Source organism: Phodopus roborovskii, unplaced genomic scaffold (assembly GCF_943737965.1).
Source record: "Phodopus roborovskii unplaced genomic scaffold, PHOROB, whole genome shotgun sequence".
Classification (NCBI taxonomy): Eukaryota; Metazoa; Chordata; class Mammalia; order Rodentia; family Cricetidae; genus Phodopus; species Phodopus roborovskii.
The window spans coordinates 15,192,125-15,214,013 of NW_026125295.1; the positions used below are offsets into that span (position 1 = coordinate 15,192,125).

Consider the following 21,889-nt stretch of genomic DNA (forward strand, 5'->3'; position numbering starts at 1 on the left):
AGAGCTGATGGGTAGGTGAGTTGAAACACTGACATTTGCACTCTCCAGAGGTTGTCCAGAGCTTGTTTCGCCCAGGTTGGAATTCAGCTTCCTTAGCTGTAAAACCTGACCAAAGGGGCCCGACCCTGCTGGGTTCACAGGCATTTCATGAAGCCTCAGTGAGGGGAGGTGGCGAGTGTAAGAGTGGTACAATTGCTAAAAGGCTGACACTGCTATGCCGATCCTCCCTAAAATACACAAACATTTATCCAGTCCAGTCCTGACCTCTGGGCTTCTAGGGCAGGCAAACAGGCCGACTTTTCCCAGCGCTTAGGGCTAGCGGTCGCCGCTGCGCTTTCCCATCCCACCCGGTCGTCCCGGGTACCTTGGGCTACCGATTGTTGCTTGGTCACCTTGGTATGTTGGAAGTAGGAATGTGTGTTGTGGGAGCTGTCCCTGCCCGGGGGGGGGGGGGTTGCGTGCACGTTACCAAGGAGACAGGGCGGGGCAGGCCTCCAAAGTCTGGAGCGCACGCGCCCACAGCCACGGCCACGTCCCACGGCGACAGGGGCGGAGCGAGCGTGAGGGGCAAGCACGCGCAAGCTCCGCGCCTGAGCCCTAGCCTCCCCCGGCGCCGGTCCGCGTCCGCGGGGCTGCTGCTGAGGTGAGGGCGGGGCCGGAGGCGAGGCGTTCCGGTCGGGGTGTCCTCATCCTCCTCCCGCCTGGGCCCGAGCCGCCCTGTGCACCGCGTCTGGCGCACAGCCGGCCCGGCCTGGTTCTCGGGTCTGAAAGCGACGGTGAGGTGGTCCCGATCCCCCGGCGCGGCCCGCTGCCTCGGCCTTGGGTGCTTGGGTGCGGCCACGCCCCGGGTCAGTGGGACTGGGGAGAACGGGGCGGGGCTCACCTTTCAGCTCCGCTTCCTGGGGCCGCGCGCCTCGTCGCGACGGCAAACTTCAGAAGTTGCGGAGGTGCTTGAGGCCGTGAGGCGAGCGGGGACTGGGAGCCGAGGGCGCGAAGCGGCGCCCTCCGTGGCTCCGAGCGCCCAAGTTTGCCGGCGCAGGTCCCTTTAAGGGCCGGGCCCTCCGCACGGCGCACGTGAGCGGCCTCAGGAAGCCTGCGTCGAGCCCCAGCTCCGACGCTTTGGGGCCAAGGAAGGCATCTGCCCTGGACCTCTGACGTTAGTGGAAACTGAGGCCCAAGAGAGGGCACACACTGCCCAAGGTCAGCGGCAGGCACCGCGTTGACGCCAAGTGTGGCAGATGGGCCCCGGGAAGATCCCAGACGTGACGTTGTGAGGCTGGGTCTGGCCTGATTTGCCCGCGGGGTCTGAGGGTGGGGTCGGCTCGCTGGTAGACAGTCCTGTCCAGTGGGCTTTCACCGCAAGGGGGTTGCTCAGGGTCGGGTGTCCTGCTTTGCTCACTGCCTGTGTCTAGGGCTGTTGACTGTTCCTTTCTGTCCCCCCCCCCCCCCCCCCCCAGCGCCGGAGTACTGGAGCCCTGCTGTACTGGATGCTATGAGTTGCTAAAAGTGAGCCTGCCTTTTTAGGTGAGCCTCCTCATCCCCTGTTCTTGTCTTTACCTACTGGGTGTGGGGAAATTTTGCCTTGCTTCTCTTTCCCAGGCTGACCAAAGCTATGGGAGTGGGCAGAAATATACCCTCTCTTTTCCAAGCAGTTTGAGAAGTGGAAGGAAAGATTGGGAGCTAAGTTCCCTTACAACAGAAGTGTGTGGCATTGCTCGTCACTCCCAAGGCAGGCTGTGGCCTAGATGCTGAGAGCTTCTAGCCTTGAGTTCAGCGAGGTCCAACATGGATGGAATGCCATTCTGGAAGCCAGAGGAGAGAAAAACTGGCAGTGGACTGGAGTCGGGCCATTTGGGTTCCTGTTGCCTGTGTTTGGGTCCAGGTGGCTCTGTGCAATACCTGTGTGACCTTGGAATTGCATATTGACCTCCAGCTACTTGTTTCCTGTGTACACCTACCTTCTTGGCTTCTTTTGAGGGTTACTGAAGCAGCCGAGTCACAACAGATAGTACCTAGCATAGAGTAAGTACTGTTATCATTATCAAAGAAGAGGGAAACTTAACTGGAGGCAGGGATGAGCAGGGCAGAGGATGCAGACAGAAGATAATGGAACTTACAGGCAGGCATACATGATGCCCGAGGAGACCAGTGGGAGGCACCCCAATGTCCTGACACCAGAGTTCAGAAATATTCTTGGCTTCTTTGCAAGGCCGGTTCTGCCTGCTCATTGACTGCAGAAACAGATTTTAGCATATCTTACACTCAGAACCTTCAGGGAACAAATCATGGAGCTAAGTTTTCTATAAGGATAAAGCGTCACTTTTTCAGCTCTAAAACCTTGTACTTTTTAAATGTGAGTTTTTTTAAAAAATTAGTTTCTTGTGAGTATGGATGTTTTGCCTGCATATATGTTGTCTGTATATCTCGTGGATGCCTGGTGCTGGTAGAGACTAGATGAGGGTGTTGGATCCTCTGGGACTGGAGTTACAGACAGTTGTTAATCTTCGTGTGCATGCTAGGAATTGAACCTGAGTCCTCTGCAATAACAGCCAGTGTTGTTAACCACTGAGCCATCCCTCCAGCTCTTTAAAAACACCATGTGGGTGGTGTACAGGATAACTTAAAGGAGTTGATTCTCTGCTTTCACCATGTGGGTTCTGGGGCTTGAACTCAGGTTGTCAGGTTTGGCAGCAAGTGCCTTTAGCCACTGAGCCTTCTTACCCTTAAAATAATATGAATTTTAAATAACTAGAGCAGGACTGTTACCCTAGTAAAGTTCATGTTTCTCTTTCTTTTTAACTGTTGTTCTAAGGGCTGTGATCCCTGGGCTGTTCAAATGAAGCCCTCTGTAAGACTCTACCTAGAACATTCCACACAGGCTTCTGTGTTGAGTCTGGGTTTATTCCTGTAGAACTCTTCTGTCTATTAGGAGTAACTCCTACTTTGTACTCTTTTGTGTTTCTACTTCTAACAGCCTCTTCTTGTTTATTTGTTTCTAATCTTTGTGCTCTGGCAAAAGTGGAATAAAGCTGATTAGGTGGTTCATGTCTTGGAAACCCATGTTGGACTTTGTTCTGGCCACTCAGACTGTTTTGATCATGTCTCCTCTAGTTCTAGAGTTCTAGTTCTGCATGAAATTCAGCTCCTTATAGACCAGATGGGCCCACTAACAAATAAAAAAGCATTTCCCATGAAATTTTCTTCTTGTGGCCCATTTTCTCCATGGGTTTTGTTCCTTATGGTATACTATTTATTAATGAGTTTTTCAACCCCACACCTGTCAAGTGATGAGTGAGACTTGAGGGTACTAGGGTGACAGTGTGGTTCAACCACAGGAAGGAAAAGGCAGAGTAGGGAGAGGGATAGCTCCTGGTGATATCTAGCCTAGCTTGGGGAAAATCTCTCTTGTCAGGGCCTGGTGGATGACTCAGTTTCCTCAGGTATGAGCTGGCCTGCTAGTGCCAGGGAGAGCTGTTTCAGTAGCGTCAATGGCTATGATTAGGAAATAAAAGAGGCCTGTGGCTTCAATCATCTGTCGTTCCCTTCTAGGTCACTGTGTGTAAATACCTGTGGTCCCTCCCCCTCCTAGGTCAGAGCACTAAGGCATGGCTGAGCTTGGGCCAGAACCAGCAGGCAGGTAGGGTTAGAGCAGGCTACCAGCCTCCTCTCCCTTCTGTCTCCTTTACAGCTGCCTTGGGGTGCTGAGAGGAGTCCCAGAACCATGCCGGATCTCCTACTACTGGGCCTGATTGGGGGCCTGACTCTGCTGTTGCTGCTGACTCTGCTGGCCTTTGCTGGGTATTCAGGACTGCTGACTGGGGTGACAGTGAGTGCTGGATCACCTCCAATCCGTAACATCACTGTGGCCTACAAGTTCCATGTGGGGTCCTATGGTAACACTGGACAGCTTTTCACGGAGAGCTGCAGCATCTCTCCCAAGCTTCGTTCCATCGCTGTCTACTATGACAACCCCCATACGGTAAGGAGCCTCAGAGGGCTTCTACCTCTTGGATGAACCTGGACCAGGTTATGGTGGGGTAGGAGAATTTGGGTTTCTGAGTAAAGGACAAGGAAATCTGAGCTGGTGCTGCAGTTACCTTCTCTCTCTAAGCTTAAAGCCCTTCCAGTTTTATCCTGGACCATTGTTGCATTCTGAAAGCTTTGTATTTGCCCATGTCTGCTCAAGGATTTCTGAGCAGTAGACCCTAACCTCTGTCTGGACCTTGATTCTCTGTCTCTTGCTGTCCTTTCTTTTTCTGTCTCCACTTGAGGCCAGTACTCTTAGGCCATTTCCCCATTCTCTAGGGTTAAATCTTGTTTGTTTGCTTTCCATCCCTCAGCTTTCATGCCAGGTTTGTGGGCTTTTGAGGACCAAGAGGGCAGTTTCTGGGCATGGGGCTCAGAATCTTACCTCTCTAGTCACCATGGTGCCTTCCCACCCAGTGATAAGGCTTTTCTCTAGACCTCAAGCTACCTATTGGGAGAGGGCTGATTAGAGCCAAATGCCCAAGATGCTGGGGTCAAAGAGTAATCTAGCATCACTGGTACCCTGTAGGCGTCTGGCTGTACGAAAGCCTATAGTGAGTCAGGGCTTGCCAATGTAGTTTCCTGCTGTGCTATGGGGTGGTGCTGCCCACAGCTAGATGGGCTGGCAGCTCTGCCAGGGACTCTTTAGCCTTCATTTTTGAGCCATACTAAACTAAGCCCTGGGGATTTTTTGTTTGGACTCTTCAACCTGGATTTCCTTGCTTGGAAAGCTCAAGTGAACAAGCCCTATACACTGCCTAAAGACAAGGCCTCATTGGGACACTTGGTGAAGCAAGGGTGTGCTGATTTCCTCTCTGCCAGGTCCTCTCTAGCTCTACACCTGCACTCTGGACATGAATTAGACCTGGCATTGCCCTCAGTGAACTGTAGTCAGCCCCATATAGATGATTTGCCAATAAGACACTGAACTCCATGTCTTTAGAAGTTTGAGTAGGGGGATTTAGGAAGAGTATCTCAAGCATGTGGGGAAGATTCAGAGAAGAGATAGAAGGGCCCTCTCACATGAATAGAATTTGCCTCTGCTGTGCTTAGCTACTTGACTTAGAAACTAGAAGAACCATAAGAACAAAGGCTTGGTGTCATGGGTGGAATAGGAAGTGTGGCCCCTTGGACATGTGTGGTTGGTAGAGAAAGGGGTAGAGAAGGTTCCTTGGGCTAATGGAAGTTTCGACATCATTTACCACCTTGTGTTGGAAGCTGACTGGGGGGGGGCGATAAGTGAGGGAGGGAAGAAGATGAGGCATAGAAGCCATTGAAGAGATTGGGCTGGGTCAGGTGAGAGGTGGCACAGACTAGTTGAGGGATGAGTAAACATTGAGGTTTTACAGTCACGTGACTGGAGAGGGCATTACCTGAAGTCAGAAGCACTGAGGCCCAAGTACAGTGGAAGCACATAACCCTCTTTGGTTGAAGGTGCTCATTCCAGGATCAGAACCGGTCAAGGTAACAGGGGTCATTATTTAGAGGCACGGCCAGGGGAAAATGAGACAAAAGAGCTCTAGTAAAGTGTACTTTTCTACTGGCATGGCTGCTTCTTCCAATAAACCATCAGGAATAGAGTATGCCCTAGGACTCCAGTGTTGGCTGAGCATAGTCTGCCTTGGATACTGGTGCAGGGGAGTCATGTCCTGAGAGTACAGCCTTGGAGCTGGCAGTCTGGGTTCTGATTGTATCTTACTATTATGATGTGCCGTCTTGGGCATATCACAACTTTTCTGAACTAATGTTTTCTCCTCTGTAACATGCTGATAAAATACTTGCTTCATAGATAGGCTGACAAGGATTCACTGACGCAATATGAGTGAGGCATTCATCCCAGCACATGGTTTTCAACAGGCATTTAACAGAAAAGGGTGGTAAAACATGAGCTGAGAGGTTAAAGTGACCACTTTGATTCTGCACATCCCTAACTTGGGTCACTCCGGAAGATGCTTTTAAGAGCAAGATTATATCCTGGCGTGCACTTTGGGTAGGTAGTACAGGGACGCTTGGGGCTCTCTATGTGCACCTGGGCTAGACATTGTCCAGTGTTGGTTGTAAAAGGTCTAGGGAACCATGGACTCCTAGGATTCAGGGGTTAACATCCGTTTGTCAAACTACCTGGTCTACATTCTGGTACTCTAATAGGTATAATAGGTATAGGGTGGGGAAAGAGCCTGGAATGAAGATAGCCTGAATGAGGTACTAGTCTCTTTTGTTTTAGTCAGTACATTGTTGAGTCTTGGCTCTGTACTAGGCCTGTGCTTGACACTGGGGCACCATGGAAACCATGAGGTATAGTTTGCTGAGCACGTAAGATCCAGAATCACTTGGGGCAAGGGTTCAGGAACCTGGAGATGCTAGAAATGAGAACCAGTTTTGTTCCTTAGGCTGTGAATCCTTGTTTGCCATTTCCTATTTGCCTCTGCTAGCAGTGTCCATCATAGATGTGTATATAGGAAAAGGGGACATAGGCCAGCCTCTTGGTTGCACCACCTCCAGTCTCCCAACACAGTACAACAGGACTCAGATGGGCTTCTCTGGGATTGTGGTGGGAAGTGATGAGTAAAGCAGTAAGTAGCCACGTTAGAAATTTGCTTGACTTTAGATGTCACTCACCCTGCTGAGGTATGAACTGACAGCTCCCTAGTTGTGACCATTCCTAGCCCAAGCTGTCTTGGAGGGAAGAAGATTCCCGAGAAAGGCTTAGGGAAGCTCCACTTTTTTAGTATGGGTCTAGAAAATGGCAGAAGAGATACCTCCAAGGCAAGACAGTAGTAGTTGCTATAAATTCTTTCATATTATTTGCTGCCTGAGCCTTGAGTCCTAGAGTCTTGGATGGGAAGAAACTATGAGGTCTGAGTAGATGGTTTCTGTGAGGCAGAAGGAAGAATTCCATTCCCTGACCCAGAAAGCCTTGGATGTTGTTAGGTGTAAAGGGGTGCAGGGAGGCAACATGTGTCAGAAAGTGGACAAGACTTGCTACGGATCACAGGTGTTCTCTCGTCAATGGCCAACATTCATGGAGTACAGGCCATTTCCTCTTGAAGGTACCTGGTGAGTAGGAGTGAGTTCCTGAGGTCATAGTCACAACAGACCTGCCTTATTTCCAGTATCTACTGGTTCATGCTGCCTCTTGCTAGAGAAGGGTTCTGGCTGGGAAAAACTGTTCCACTCTCAGCCCTCTTTCTAAGTTGGGTCCTGGAGAGTTGAAAATTGACCTTAGCCTCCTCTGCTAGTATTAAAAATCCTGGGGAACCTGGTGGTGGTGGTGCACACCTTGAATCCCAGCACTCAGGAGACAGAGGCAGGCAGATCTCTGTGAGTTCCAGGACATCCAGGGCTGTTAGACAGAGGAACTGTTTCAAAAAACAAACAAAAATCGTTTGGGGGTCCCTCTGTGTTGGAGGGAAATAAAGAACTGGGAGGACCCTGCATGTGTCATCTGACCCTGGCCATGCTGGCTTGCACATAGGCCCTTGCGGTTAGTGGCTGTCACCTTTCCTGTAGGTCGGCCCTGTCCTCCACCAGTCATACCTTCCACATTTCCTCCCGTGTTTGGGGCTTATGCAACCTGCCTGTTTACCATTGTGGTAGCCTAGGTGAGGCAAGAGGGTGTGGTAGTTAGTTGTATTTACCTGGCCTAGGCAAGATGCTGTTCACCTCCACCACCAAGCACCATGCTTTTCCCAAGCATGGAGTAATGGAGGAACTGGTGGCACTCTGGGTTTAAAGGATCCTCTTTCCATTTGTCTACTGAGAATCAAGGCCTAGAACCGCCAAGGCTGCAGGGCCTGAGAGTTTTCGGAGTTCTGACTTGGGTCTATACCACCTTCCTCACTGCTCAGTGGGGTGTGGGGCTACCTTAAGGCATATAGGTCAGATGGAGCCTAGGAAGGAATAAGGAGATAAAGTTTCCCAGGGCTGACATCTTCCACAGGGTGGTGGAAATACAGGCTGACCCGATGTTTCCTGAGGACCCAGGCTATCTCTACTCCTATTAACCTGTGGATGTTTTCTACCAGATGGAGCCAGACTATTGCTCTGTAATTAAGTGTGGAAGAGGTCTCTCTAGGTGAGCTCCTTGCTGCCCTTCAGAGATAACGTGAGAGGAGAGGACTCTGGATCCACCTTTCTAGGTCTGAATCAAGGCTCTGGCTGCTTCCTAGCGTGTGATTCTGTGAGTCACTTGGTCTCCCAGTGAGCCTGTCTCTTCTATCAAATGGGATGAAAGAGTCCCTCTGCCTCAGGTGCTGAATGTTGAACTCAAGGCCTTGTGCATGCTAAATGCATCTTCCCGTGTGACAGGTTTTAGTTTTGTGGCATCAAGGTAATGAGGCAAATGTCCAATGCCTGGTTCCTAATGGTACATAGCACATCTTACAGCAGCCTTGGCAGTGAGAGCCTTTCACCATGGGGCTTTTATGTCTTCAGGAATGCCTGCTCCAGGCACCCTGAGTCTGGAGGGACACAGTGCAGGGGAATGCTATTGCTTCATCCTAGCTAGGGCTGAATTCTCAAATTTCCATGTGACTGTGGGTTGTGTGTTGCAATTCCAGAGCTTGTCTGCTTAGATTTGAACCCTGACCCCAACACTGCCTTGCTATGTTACATTGGCTGAGTAACTTGGTACCCTGGGCCTCAGGAACAAGGCTGAGAACAGTACCAACTGAGCACACAAAGCTGTTTGGATCTGATGAGCTTAAGTGTGGAAAGCAGCGAGTGGTGAGGCTTTGTCAGGTGCCTGCTGTCAGTAGGGTATGCTTCTGGGAGTAGAAGACAAAGTTCCTAAGGGACTAAAGTTGGGAACTCTCAGAAAGCCCCAGAAAACCATTTTTAGAGTTGACATCCCATGTCTTCTTCCTTCTGAGCTCCCTAAAGTATGAGTCCTGTCCTCTGGCCTAGGTGTTGATATCAGCACATATTCCAGCTGGTGGCTACTCCATGTTCCTTCACATAGCAGATAAGTTGAACACATAATCTTGATGTGTTGACTGTATACCAGGTCTGGGTAAAGGGGGCCCAGTACATTTCTGTAATTGGCAGATACCACTCCTTTTTAACCCTGGGAGTACCAGTGCAAGCACAGGGCTCTGTCTCTGTGTATCCCCTTGCCTTAGTAACTCAGGTTGAGAGCTAACAAGAGAAGGATCATGGCAGTCCTCTGGTCTTGGATTGGCAGATGATACACCTATCCCTGTTGACTGAATGGATTGTAGGCTGAGGTTGGCCATTTCCGCTGACCCTAGTATGCCAACTGACATAATTTCTCTTTTCTGAATCCTGAAAGATACTAATCTTGTTCTATCCCTACACTTTTGAGGTCTCAGCCAGGCAGTACCCTTGTGATGTCTCTTCACTGTGCCCTAATGGTTGTCAGAGACCTCTCTTCTAGGGACAGTGGGCTAGAATTAGGATGGACTCATACCTGAAATCTTAAAGTTCCAAGCAACTCCTCATAGCACATAGCACTGGAACAGAGGAAGCTATATACCTTGAAAATGTGCTGAAGCCTGACATGCCCCTGTCTCTTCCTTGGTAGTATAGGGCTTCTCTGTGTAACAGCCCAGTCTGTCCTGGAACTTCATTTGTAGACCAGGCTGGCCTCCAACTTGAACTCGCAGAGATAACATCTACCTCTGCCTCCCAAGTGCTAGAATTAAAGGCGTTCAGCACCACCACCTCCCCCCCACCCTTCTTTCTTTCTCTGTCTTTTCCAAGACAGGGTTTCTCTGTGTAACAGCCCTGGCTATCCTAGAACTCAATTTATACACCAGGCTGGCCTTGAACTCTGAGATTGGCCTGCTGCCTCTGCTGAGATTAAAGGCATGCATCATCACTGCCTGGCATGGTCGTCTTGGTTTTGATAGTAGATCCTGGGTGGGCTTTGCTTTCTTCAAAGTGGTGTTGGTTCTGTCTTTGTCCTGTCTCCCTAGTATGGTTCCAGGGTGGTGCAGTTCAGGTCCAGCCCTTGTTCTGGTCATAGATACTCCAAACAAATTTGATATAAGTAGAAGTAGTAGACAAATAGACGACATAGGCCCTTGTCTTGGGCTAGGCCACTGCTTTTGGAGCAACTTTGCCACTTCCTGGATTATCTTCGTAGCTGTCCTATCTTTCTACTGGTGACCTGTTTCTGCTGCAGGTGGTAGGATTTCTGTAGGACCTCTTCTGAGCACTGGCCAGGATAGGGAAGGGGGCAAATAATGACCTTACTTGTGGAGTTGGTAGACATAGAGACAAACCAAGCTAGAAGGAGCTCTTGTGTTCCACACTACTCAGTATTACATTGGAGAGGAGCACTTCCCCTTGGCCAATCATTTGATTGTGGTGTAGGGTCTGTGTGAGCAGCTGTGTGTGTACTGGCACCATTGTCAAACATACCCAAGGAATTTTCTGTGTAGGATCCTAGACTTTGCAGGCTTGAGGCTATAGAGTGGTAGGAAAAGATGAGAAGGCTTCATTATAGTGCAGTAGAAACCTCTTCCATTTGTGTATATGTGGGATCAAAGAGGAAGGGCAGCTTCCAGGAGAGTAGCAGAAGGTTTTGGGGAGAGGAGTTGAGGTGAGTCTTGCAGGATGAACTGGAGTTTTCCAGAAAGAAGACTCAGGTTGAAGAGGAACATTTAGGCAGAGGAAGGAGCTTACGCAAGGGAGGCAGCATGGGAAGACGTGGCATGTTTGGCTACAAATAGCTGCATGTGGGTGTATATGGGGTGTGGTAGGAGAGGAGGCTGGCAAGGCGGGTCTGCCCCTCCCTCTGCCATGTACCCAATGGCTGCCTGCCCAGGTTCTGGCCCTCTGATTCCTGATTTTGAGGTGAGTTCAGTGTCATGCCCGACCTGTTTGGCTTGGAAGTTTAGTTTTGCCATAGATATGAGCTGGGAGTCATTGAGAGGTTCTAATCGTGTTCAAGTATGTTGGAGTCAAAGAATGTTTTGTTGGTAGTTCCATGGGGACACTGATACCAGGAAAGACCTTGGAACTCAAATTAAGGCAGGCAAGGGAGAAAGGAGCTGTTGTCAATTGACAAGTGACTTTCCACCCATTTTTCCCTCTAACTTATGTTAACATGTTTTTCTCTTTTCTCTACTCCTCTCCCAGCTAGCATAGCTTATACATGGGGGTCAGGTATCTTCCCTGTTCCTTAACCTGTCAGGCCAGGCCTGTGGGAGCCTCCTGCCTGTATAGCCATTGCAGCTCTTCAGGTATAAGTGGTACAGGTCCTCCATCTAGAGACAAGACATGGTACTGCAGCACTGTTGTGTTTAATGGAATGGGAGGAGCCTAAGGCTAAATAGTCTCGAGAAGGCTAAGACAGCAGATTTTGGAAAAGTCTGGGGAGAGGAAAAATGTTACAAAGCTACCCTGTAATGTTCATCGAGAGGGCATTAAGCCTGAAGGGTGGGTAGGGAAGGACTATATTCAAAGGCTAGGTTGGATGGTCATTCTAGACCAAGGGACTGTTATTGGGACAGTGTTACTGTTAAGAATAATCAAAAATAGTTATGAGACACTTTATAAGTGCCAAGCCTTTGTGAATTACCTCTTTTATGTGAAAGGCCTATAATGAAATATCAAGGAATTGGTGCTCTTGAGAAGCCAAGGGACCTGGCTAGGATCACATGACTCAGGTTTTACTCCCTGGCAGCCTTCCTGTAGCCATGTTTATGAACACTGCATTATATCGCCTGTGACTAAAACTCCTAAGTTATACTTGCTGCCGTTGGGTTCAAGGAAGCAACAAGCTCAGAACCGTGAGAGTTGGCCAACCCCCAGGGTCTGCTCAGAGGTCAGAACCCAGAACAGAACAGTGTGATTCTAAGGCAGGGATAGGTTGCTAGAGTAGAGGAAGTGGATCGGGGCTAAGAAAGCCCCTAGAGAATGGTAACAGGTGTTGAAAGGGCCATAACCGGGTGGTAGAAGCAGATGTATAATAACTGCTTCATGCTGCTGAGAAAGTGGGGTAGGAAGGTAGAGGAAGGGGAGTGTCCTGTTTAAATGAGGAGAGAGGTCTGTAGGTTCTGGTGGGGAAAGAATTGAGTGGTGCCTTAAGATTAAAAAAAAAAAAAATCCCAGACTTGAGGCACTATATCTGTGGTAAATGTCCTGGATTTAGGAACGCCTTTCCCTGGGGGCCTAGTCCAAGGGCTGGTACATAGATGGCAGGAAAACAGACATAGGAAATAAAAGGTTGAGCAGACTAGTGCCACCTGCTGCCAGAAGTGAGCACTGTCCCTGTAGGCCTTGAGTCAGCCTAGGAAGGGTTGGAAACCAAGAACTCATTGCCTCTGGCTGATGAGAGCCCTAGGAGAGAGGAGTCGAATAGAAAGTACATTTGTTAGGGACTGGGAGACATTGTGGAACCACCAGTATGGAGTATAACCAGGGAGGGATTTGGAAAGTGGGCAGGTTTTAGGTGGAAAAGATGTAGAGGCTGTTTGATAGTGGCTGTTCCTACCTGTGTACCTAGAGGACTGCCCTCTTAAATTTTTATCTCACGTCCTGACCCTCCACAGCAAATTCTAATCCCCACCCTGGCCTCTGTCCTGTGTGTTCCCTGTGTACATTTACACACACTTGTTTTCACAGAGCAACCAGCTGCTGTAGGCTTTTTTCTTTATTCTCGCTCCTCAGTTCTGCTGCCCTGCTCACTGTGATTTCTCTGTTAGTGAAACTTGCTCCTCTGGGAGATAGGAGGGAAATAAACTAATTGGACTGTGCTGGACCCAGACCCTGGGATGAGCTGTCTGCAGTCCTGTTGGAGGCCCTCTGAGACTGGGACCCATAGAAGGTAACAGCAGGAGATGGGAAGTCCTTGGCAGTTGCCATGTAGGCTTTGTATGGGGTGATAGCTCAGATAGCTCTTTGTTCTTTCCTCCCCATGGCTCCTGAAGGATAGAGACTAAGTTTTTTTTCTTTCTTTTTCTTTTCTTTTCTTTTTTCTCACTGTGATTCCTGAGTCGTATGCAGCTTTTTTGCTGGTGAAATGAATTAGAGTCATGCAGCAGGATTCATAGCATGAGCCATAGCTGGTTTGGGTACAGAAATGATTAGCTCCATCCTGGTATCTAGGGCTCTGTAGCCTGTCAGAGAAGGGTTGAGTTAGCTCAGAAACAGAGGGCCTTAGGTCTGAAGGCCTCCTTCCTTTGCGTGGTACTGACCCCATGCTCTGCCTCCGCAGGTGCGTCCTGAGAAGTGCCGGTGTGCAGTAGGCAGCATCCTCAGTGAGGGAGAGGAGTCACCCTCACCTGAGCTCATCCACCTCTATCAGAAATTTGGCTTCAAGGTCTTCTCCTTTCCAGCACCCAGCCATGTGGTGAAAGCCACCTTCCCTTACACCACCCCTATATCCATCTGGCTGGCTGCTCACCGAGTCCACCCTGCTTTGAATGCCTACATCAAGGTGAGACATGGGCATAGTACATGGGGTGGACACTCGGGTCCCTTGAGTGGGAACGGAGAGGACGTCTCAGGATGTGAGAACTAAGTAGTTTGGAGAGAGTAGCTCTCTGAGACCCTCATTGGGCAGGCACCTGTGTTGCCAGGGAATATTGGCAGAGACTCCTGGCATCTCTTTCAGATGTTGGTCTTGGGGTCACACTGTCTCCAAGAGCTTGTTCAGAACCCTGACCTGATATAGTCAGATTGGCTCTGTCCCTGTCCTTACCCTGTCCCTATCTTGCTTGAGGCCTCACAAGCTCTCAGTGGCCATGTGTCCCCCTCACCTCGATGCTACATTTGCCCCCACCACATTCCCCCAAGGACTTGAACAGCAGTGCCAGACTCTGCTTCCTTTATTTCTGACCTGGGAGGAAGTAATGCTGGCAACACAACCTGTCCGGAGGAGGCGGAGAGTCAGCCACCAAGAGATCTGACAGGGGTCTCTATCTACAAAAATCTGAAAAACTTGACCTGTCTACACCACGTTTTTGAATGTGTTATAGGCTTGAGAGCTAAGGAAAGGACCAGTTTGGGTTGGAAGTGATTGTTTATTCATTTGCTGGCTTGTGTTTATAGAGTGTGTGCTGAGTGCTCTTCAGGACACAGAGTAGAAGACTTGAGCATGAAAGAGGCATGTACCATGAGGTGATGAAGAGAGGCAGTAAATATGGTATATTATGGAAATTGCAGCTGAGTTGGGGGAGCCCCTTGGGCAGGATGGTTAGATGTAACAGGCCACCTCAGGGTGGAGTCCTAGGAGAGCTTTGCAGAGAAGGTGAGGTTGTTTTGTTTTAAGCAGGGTAAGGTGAAGAGCAACAGTGGGTTTGTTTGGACATTTTTGTTTTGTGTCCGTCCTCCTGTCCCCCGCCCTACCCCCCCCCCGCCCCGCCCCGGGCAGGGAATCATTGGCTGGTTTCAAACTTGCTGTGTCGCTGAGGATAACCTTGAACTCCTGGTTCTCCTTTTTCTACCTCTCAAGTTCTCAGATGACAGCTATACTCTACCATCCTGGCAAGGAGCATAGGTTTGATCTAAATGTAGTAGGGATATGATAGTACACTCCTGTAATCCCAGCATCTTGGGATGCTGAGGCAGAAGGACCCAGAGTTTGAGTCCAACCTGGGTTACATAAAGAGATCTTGTCTCAAAGAATTATAAATATCTTTCTCCCTGTGTGTCAGTGTGTATAAGTGATAGCTTGAAGGCATGTGTAGGACCCCAGATTCAATCCAATACCAATAACCAACCGACCCATCTGTTGAAGATGGGTTACCCCATTTCTGGTTTTGGGTTAAGGGATGAGGAGTGTGCTCAGGAGGTTCAGGATCTGAGTGGGGATGTCCACAGGAAGGCTACCTCTTCTTGGTGGTTGAAGTTCCTCCTTCCTAGAGACAGTTTGGGTTGCCAGCATTACTTTCTTCCAGGTTGTGAGTCACTGGAGCAGTGATTGTAGTGATGTAGAACCTGCACAGAGATTGGCAGTGTATTTTGTGGTAGAACTTTTGTACTAAGGCTGGGTTGGCTGTTAGGAGGGATGATGTAGGGGTGTCACAGAAGCTGTGTCCTTTTTTAAGGTAGTTGAAAGCATAGTGTTGCTTTCCATTGACCTGTGAGAATCTAAAAGAGGTGCCTGGTTTGGGGTAAAGCTGGTCTGTGAGCTGACAGTGAAACTGTTTGACATCTGTATGGGTTGTGGGAATGGCTGAGTGACGATGATACCTGGCATGGTGGTAGGTCAGGGGCTAGGGAAGGCAAGAACAAGTTTCCTTTGAGCTGGGACGGTAGCCTGGAGCACTGCTGGAGAGGTTGTGCTTCCCAGAGGGAGGGGAGGTGTGGAGGGCTGGGAAGGTGGACTGGTATAATGGCAGGAAGCGAGACACCAGCGTCCTAGGCCTGCTCTGCATGGTACCTCAAGGGGTTCACATCCACTGCACTCAAGGGATTGCTGGTGTTCCGTGTTTTCCATCTTGTCTGGTCTATGTCATCTTCAGTTGTGATGGCTAATCTGGAGGAGCATCCTCAGGAAAATGTTTCCTGGGTTCCAGACCCAGGTTTGGTAGCAAGCGACTCAGCCACCAAAGCTTTTCCTTGGCTTCAGGGGTTTATTTTTAGATACCTTTGTCCAAATTTCCCGGCCCCTGACTGCTTCACAGGTTGGCTGGTTTTGACATCATCTCTTTGATGAAAGCCCTTTTTCCTCCTGTGGGAGCCTGTCAGCTCTGCTCTGGGCTCTTTTCCTGGGGTGGTGGCAGGGACAAAAAGCCAGGGGTTTGGGGCATGGTGAGAGCCATCCCTGTCCTGTGTTTAGCCTGGCTTTGGGACCTAGGAAACTGAGATGAGGGAGAAGCTGGTTGGTCACAACTGCAGTCTATAGCAGGTGGCCCTGTGTCTCTCCACACAAGAGACAGAACAGAGTCAGCCTGCTGCACACTCCTGCCGCCTTCCCACTGCCCTGTGTCACTGAGACGCCAGCACATGTGACTCTCTGCATACATACACAACTCTCTCTCTCCCTCCCTCCCTCCCTCTCTCTCCTTCCCTCCCTCTCCCTCCCCCTCTCCCTCCCTCCCTCCCTCCCTCCCTCCCCCTCTCCCTCCCTCCCTCTCCCTCTCCTCCCATTTCTTCCCTCCCCTCTCCTCTCCTCTCTCTCCTCTCTCACTTTTCTCTGGATTTGGAATTGCTGTGGATGTTCTTCAGATGAAATGACAGCAGCCATCAGTATTCTTTCATGAGGGACGGTCTTGCTGCCAGACTAAGGGGAGGATTGACCTGCTAGTCTCACTTGCTGCCCCAGAGGCTGAGGTGGGTGGGGTGAGGAGTCGGAGATGTATGGGAGATGGAAAGTATCTGCTGTCCTGGCAATTGTAGATGTGCCTAATCCTGGGGCATTGGTTTCATGGGACAGCAAAGGACCTAGGGGTCACTGCAAGGAGCCCAAAGAGAAGTGTTTTTCAGGCCCCTCTGGTTTCTGGAAGGGTTGGCTGTAACCCATCTTTGTGACTGCATGACGGCCTCTGGCTCTCTGGCCAACCCTTCTCAGCTTGGCAACTGCTGGACTGAGCTGGAGTCTCAGTCTCTCCCTGTAAAGCTCTGGTTGTCCTAGAACTCACTCTGGAGACCATGCTGGCTTCAGACTCTGAGATTCTCATGCCTCTACCCCTGAGTGCTGGAATGCTGGAATTAAAGGCGTGTGTCATCACCTCCTGGCACTTGTCTTTTAGCACAGGGTTTCACTGTGTATCCCTGGCTGGCCTGGAACTCACTCTGTAGACCAGGCTGACCTTGAACTCACAAAGATCTACATGCCTCTGCCTCCCAAGTGCAGGGATTAAAGGTGTGCACCCACTGCCAGATGCTGGAATTTCTGCCTTCAAAGTTATAACTAGGACCCTCCAGGCTGAACACTCTGGGACAGTATGTGTAAGGGCTACCTGGGTATCTTGTGACCATTTATTTATGTAGAAGATGTCCCAGCATGACTACACTGCTTCAGTGAAGTACAAGGGCAGGAGAAGACCACTCCTTAAGTCCCAGACAGGAGGCTTCTCCTTATGTTTTTGGTTGTGAGCCTAGCCTTTAACGGCTAATACATCTCTCCAGCCCGAGGCTTCTTCTTGCAGCTACAGGAGGAAACTGAACTTTTGTAAAATTACACTACAGAAGAGATATGATCTAGATATGAGTCTAGAGCAATGGGTAAAGACTTCCATTCCACCAAAATTCATCTCATGTTAGAACTAGTCTTTTTAAGTGTCCAAGGAAGGCTTTGAGCACATGCAGCATCCATGACTGAATGGAGAAAACAGGGGTCCTATGTGTGGTATTGTGGGGTCTCTAACGTGGGCAGAGCTCATGACTAGAGGCATGAATAGTTCATTGGGATCATTGAGGGAATTAGACTGACTAAGCCACCTGACTACATTGTCCCATGCTTCAGCAAGGTACAGAATCTTCTTCATAAACCCCTTCTCTAGGGTCTTTTATATCTAGGAGTTTCCAGAGGAAAGGTCTTGTTTAAAAAAAAAAAAAAAAGTGCTTAAGCATCTTCTCCCAAATTTAGGGAAACAGGCAGGGTCTTATTCACACAGTGGCTGGTAGTATAGGCAGGCCCCAGAAATCAGACCTGGTTCTTTCACTATAGAGTTGGAAAGAGAGCTATAGGAGGAGTTGTCAGAAAAGGTGGTTTCCATACAAAGGGGGCCATGAAGGCCAAGTCCTGGGAAAGCTGTGTTGACTGGGGTTGTTCTAACAGGCTTAAACAGGCTTAAACCATACTTTCCACACTGGTCTGGGATGGAAGCTAAAGGCCATGCTGAGGTATACCCTGTGGGTGACAGCTTGGACCCCCCCCCCCATTTCAGCTGTAATAGCTATGCCTCAGGGTTCTTTAATCCAATTGCTGTCTTAGCCTTTAGTCTGAAAGAGGACCTCTGAGGCTCAGCTGGTTTGCAAACTTGTGTACTAGTTGAGATGAACTCCTGAGAAGACTCCCTGCCATGCATGATTATTCTGGATTTTGAAGATGCTGTGTAGCTGCAGTGTAAGTAGAGTGAAGGGGTGCCAGGTCGCTTTCAGAAGAGGCATTTGTTTCTGAAAAAGCACCCCTCTGATTAGAAACTGGGCCTGAATGGGGGCTTGAGGTTAGAGGTCTGTCTGGAGTGGAGGTGGGTTAGTTTGACCAGCTCGGATCTAAGGAGCAGGGCACAACAAGGTGCCTGTGGAGGTGAGTCAGCCCAATGAGCTGGATGAAGCCCAGAAACTTGGCTCTGCCCAGTAGGTTCTGAACCCTGTATTTGTATTCTCTTAGCCTGCTTCATCATCTCTGAGGGAGTTAGCGGGTGAGACTGGGTCCAGAATACTAGTGGAGGCCTATTAGGCCCTGACTGTGGGAATTCAGCTGAGGGAGCCCCTTGGGAAATTTGAGATCTGGTCATCTTGGCCCAAGCTAACTAACATGATAAGCTTTATTTTAATAAGGAATGCTGGGCTATGGTAGGGCTCAGCATGGAACATGTACTTAGAATACACAGGCCATTTCCTTCCCTAGCACCAAAAATCAAAGGAAAGGTGGAAGCCTTCCTGACATCTCAGTTTAGTCTCTCATTAAACAATTAATTGCTGAACCTTCCTTTGGATGGCACTGTTCTGAGCATGGTGATTAGTTAGAAGATTAATCAATCATAGGAGGTCTTAATTAAAGCAGGTAGCCCAAATAGAGGGCAGAAGCCAAGAGAAGGGGAGGTTACCTAAGGTCAGGATGAAGTAGTGGGTGAATTCAGGCGTGGTTGGAGGTGGAACCAAGAGGCAGAAGACTTGTGAATTTGGGCTGTACTTGGAATGGTGCCATGGTGGGCCTGAGATGACAGTAATATGCACCAGCTTGACACTTAGTCTCCAGTACTGGTTGTTAGTGTTGGAGCCTGAGGCTGCTGGTCTGTCTTCCCATTTTCCCAGCAGCTGCTCATTAATGGCGGTCTTGCAGCTGCTCTAGGCACAGGAAACTGCTTCTCCAGGCACCTTATTGGGTCTGATGTCCTCATCCTCAAGTGAGGCTGAGGCTACTCCATTCCTGGGCTTCTCTCACTGGGTCTCTAGAGCCAGGTTTTGTGGCAGAGCTGTAACCTGCTAATTGGCCTGCTCCAGCATGGGGAGGAATGCACTTGCAGTAGCCCAGGACATAGGAGTAGGCAAGGCCCTAGACTCTAGTCTTTCCTGTCACCCTCATTGAGAGTTTAACTGTGTCTGAGAGTATGGGGGTGGGAAGGGGAGGATCAACTCACAGGGAAAAACACAAGCAGCCATTTTGAGGTGGTAATAAAGACAGACAGTGTTATTTAGGTGGGAAGGCAGGTCCAGAAGATACATTAGAGTCCACTGAGACAGAGGACCCTGGGAGAGTACCTAAGTTTATGCCCAAAAGAACAGGCTGGGTCCTGCAAATATCAGGGAGCCATGGTTGGTATCTGAGTATCTGCCAGCATACCAAGGGGTATGTCATCTGAGTGACAACATCCCAGGCTGGGCTTCAGAGCAGGACACATGCTTGCTGGGAGATGAGAAGGAAGAACTGGACCACAGCCAAACTCAGGGCAGATAAGAGAAACAGAACTTAGCCGAGAGTTGTAGTAACTGCTTACTCTTAGACGCCCAAGCCCAAGGTGAAACAAAGACCTTCCACATGCAAAGGCTTTCCTCTTGGATCCCTCGGGGAACTGTTTCTGGAGATTGAGGTATACAGGGACCCATGGGGTTCTAGACCTTTCTCTTTTGAGGCTCCATGGATTCACCTCTTCTTTTCCCCTCCCCCAGGACTGAAAGCACAAAGCCAGCCTTTGCTGGGGCGGCGTGGGAGCCACCACTCTCAAAATACCAGCTTGAGTATTGTAGCTTGGCAGCCCTGTAGGACCCTAGGGGCTGAGGCTGTCTGAATGGTGCTGTTCTGTTGGACCATCACCAGTTCAGAGACAACACCTTCGCTAGGCAGGGGGAACTTACCAGGGAAGAATTGTGTTGCTCTTCTCCAGAAAGCTTGGGATTTGGGACTAGGGAGCAGAAAGGGTTCTGTTTCATGGGACAGATGGAGTGTGCCTTTTGACAACACCCTCAGATAAGCAAGTAGGAAGGACTTTCCTGAGAGGTGGAGAAAGGGTCAGAGTGCCGGTTGGAACTGAGAAATCCAGGGCTACCTTCTCTCCCCCTCTCCTGTTTCTGTCACACTTACGCACTCACCCTTCCACGCTCGTGTGCTTGGCTTCATGACTCCATCTGCACTGAGCAGCCTTCCTGCTGCTGGGTAGTCAGTCATCAACGTTTTTGTCAGTTTGTGAACCAGGCAGGGCTCAAGGTCCTTGGTTCTTAGACACTGCAGAGTGGCCGAATCTTTGAGAAAGGGTAAACTGTGTAAGCTCTGGTAGGAGGGGTATTATCAAGAGCATCCAGTTTGGAAGGTAGAGCCTTGACATCCTGTAGCTGACCCACTCAGAGCTCTAGCTGAATGCCCATGGGCTTCTCACTTCCAGGCTCCCTAGTCCTCTGCTCCCTTTCCGTGAGGGCCTGGAAAGCCTAGAGCAGGGCTCAACTAGAGTTTCATATTGTCTGTCAGTCTATGCCCTGGAGAAAGGAAAGGCTGGGCATGGCTATAGTCTGTCCAGGTACCAAGATACATGAGGACCTGTGTCCCATGTAGCTGCTTCCAGGGAGTCCTGGTTCCCCTGCTCCTCAATCCCCAGCACACCCTGATACCTGACTGTTACTAAGCACCCCAATCCCTCCATGAGCCACCTGGGAAGCTAGGGTCTGGGTAGCACCAGGGAGATAGACAGAAGTGTAAATTGTGTGGCAAGCTGCCGCCTCTGAGGTGAAAATGAAAAGTCTTCAGGCAGCGGCGGCAGCGTAGGCACAGCAGGCTGGGGTGCCAGGCACAGCGCCTCACCTCCCCACCCTCTCCTTCACACTTCCCCTTCTGCAGTCTTCCCCAGGCTCCCGTCCCAGGTCTGGCCATGCCTGCCTAGCTCCTCTGTCATCTTTGCCATTTAGGGGGCTTCCAGGCTGACCTGGGCTAAACCTAATTCTAAGAAGGTCTTGATTTTTTGCTTCTGTTGTGTTTTTCTAATTTGTTGACGGGCACACAAAGAAGCGGGCTGTCCTTCAATGAACTTTGTGTTTACTGATGTTTATGGTAGGCCTATCCATCATCCGTTCTTTTGTGGTCATATACAGTGCCTTGTCTTTAAATAATGGTGTTTCTGTTTCTCCTAGTTCCTCTGTTCTCTAGAAAGTATCTATTCTTCTTCTTTTATTTTATAATTGGAGACACTGAGGCCCAGAGAGGGGCCACCTATTTGTCAGTAGCTTAGGCTGAGATTCTAGACACCTGTGTGGGGCTTCTCCCCTCCCTGACTGTCTTCTTTGCTTGTACTTTTCAAGGCTTTGGGCAGAGGTAGGATGGAGTGAGGAGGGACAGGGAGGGAAGGGGGAAAGTTGCTCTAACCCTTTAGTAGCCTTTCCTTGCTGGCTTTGGGGTTCCCCAGGACCTGACACAGAGGTTTGGGTTGTGGGCCAGAAGCTGTTTGTGAAATCTGGTGGAGGTGGGGTGGGGGCTATGGGAAGGGAAGTTGACAGAAGTTCCTGGGCAGAATAATAACAACGTGCTATATTCTAGCTGCAGCCTCCCTGCTGTGCCTCCCCCAAGCACTTTGCACATGCAATGCAGACCGGCTGCCTGAGGGATCTCCAGGGTCTGAGCCCCCACTTGTGAGGACCTCTGTGTGCAGGCGGGAGCCTCTCAGTGTCTATGTAATTAAAAATGAGCATGCATCACTTCCCCCAGCAAGAAGAAGCTTCCACCTCGGGTGGGATGCAACAGCTGCTGGGTGCTATGTGACTGCTTCTTTGTCCAGCTTGGTACAGAGGGGTGAGT

At 49.8% G+C, this 21,889-nt stretch overlaps 1 protein-coding gene across 6 annotated transcripts in view; it reads left to right on the forward strand.

Annotated features, from left to right (window-relative positions):
- The first annotated feature begins 515 nt into the window (after nt 1-515).
- Nucleotides 516-21,889, forward strand: part of Tex264 (testis expressed 264, ER-phagy receptor) — a 29,261-nt gene continuing 7,887 nt past the window's right edge. The window contains exons 1-4 of one of the 6 annotated variants that reach the window (XM_051205472.1): nt 516-643; nt 1,458-1,524; nt 3,689-3,979; nt 13,211-13,432. In XM_051205472.1, coding sequence (XP_051061429.1) covers nt 3,722-3,979; nt 13,211-13,432 — 480 coding nt within the window. In that variant the 5' untranslated portion in view covers nt 516-643; nt 1,458-1,524; nt 3,689-3,721. Of the gene's footprint in view, nt 824-934; nt 1,201-1,457; nt 1,525-3,688; nt 3,980-13,210; nt 13,433-21,889 lie in introns of those variants that run through there. The other 5 variants (XM_051205463.1, XM_051205443.1, XM_051205488.1 and 2 more) reach the window with 5 other exon arrangements.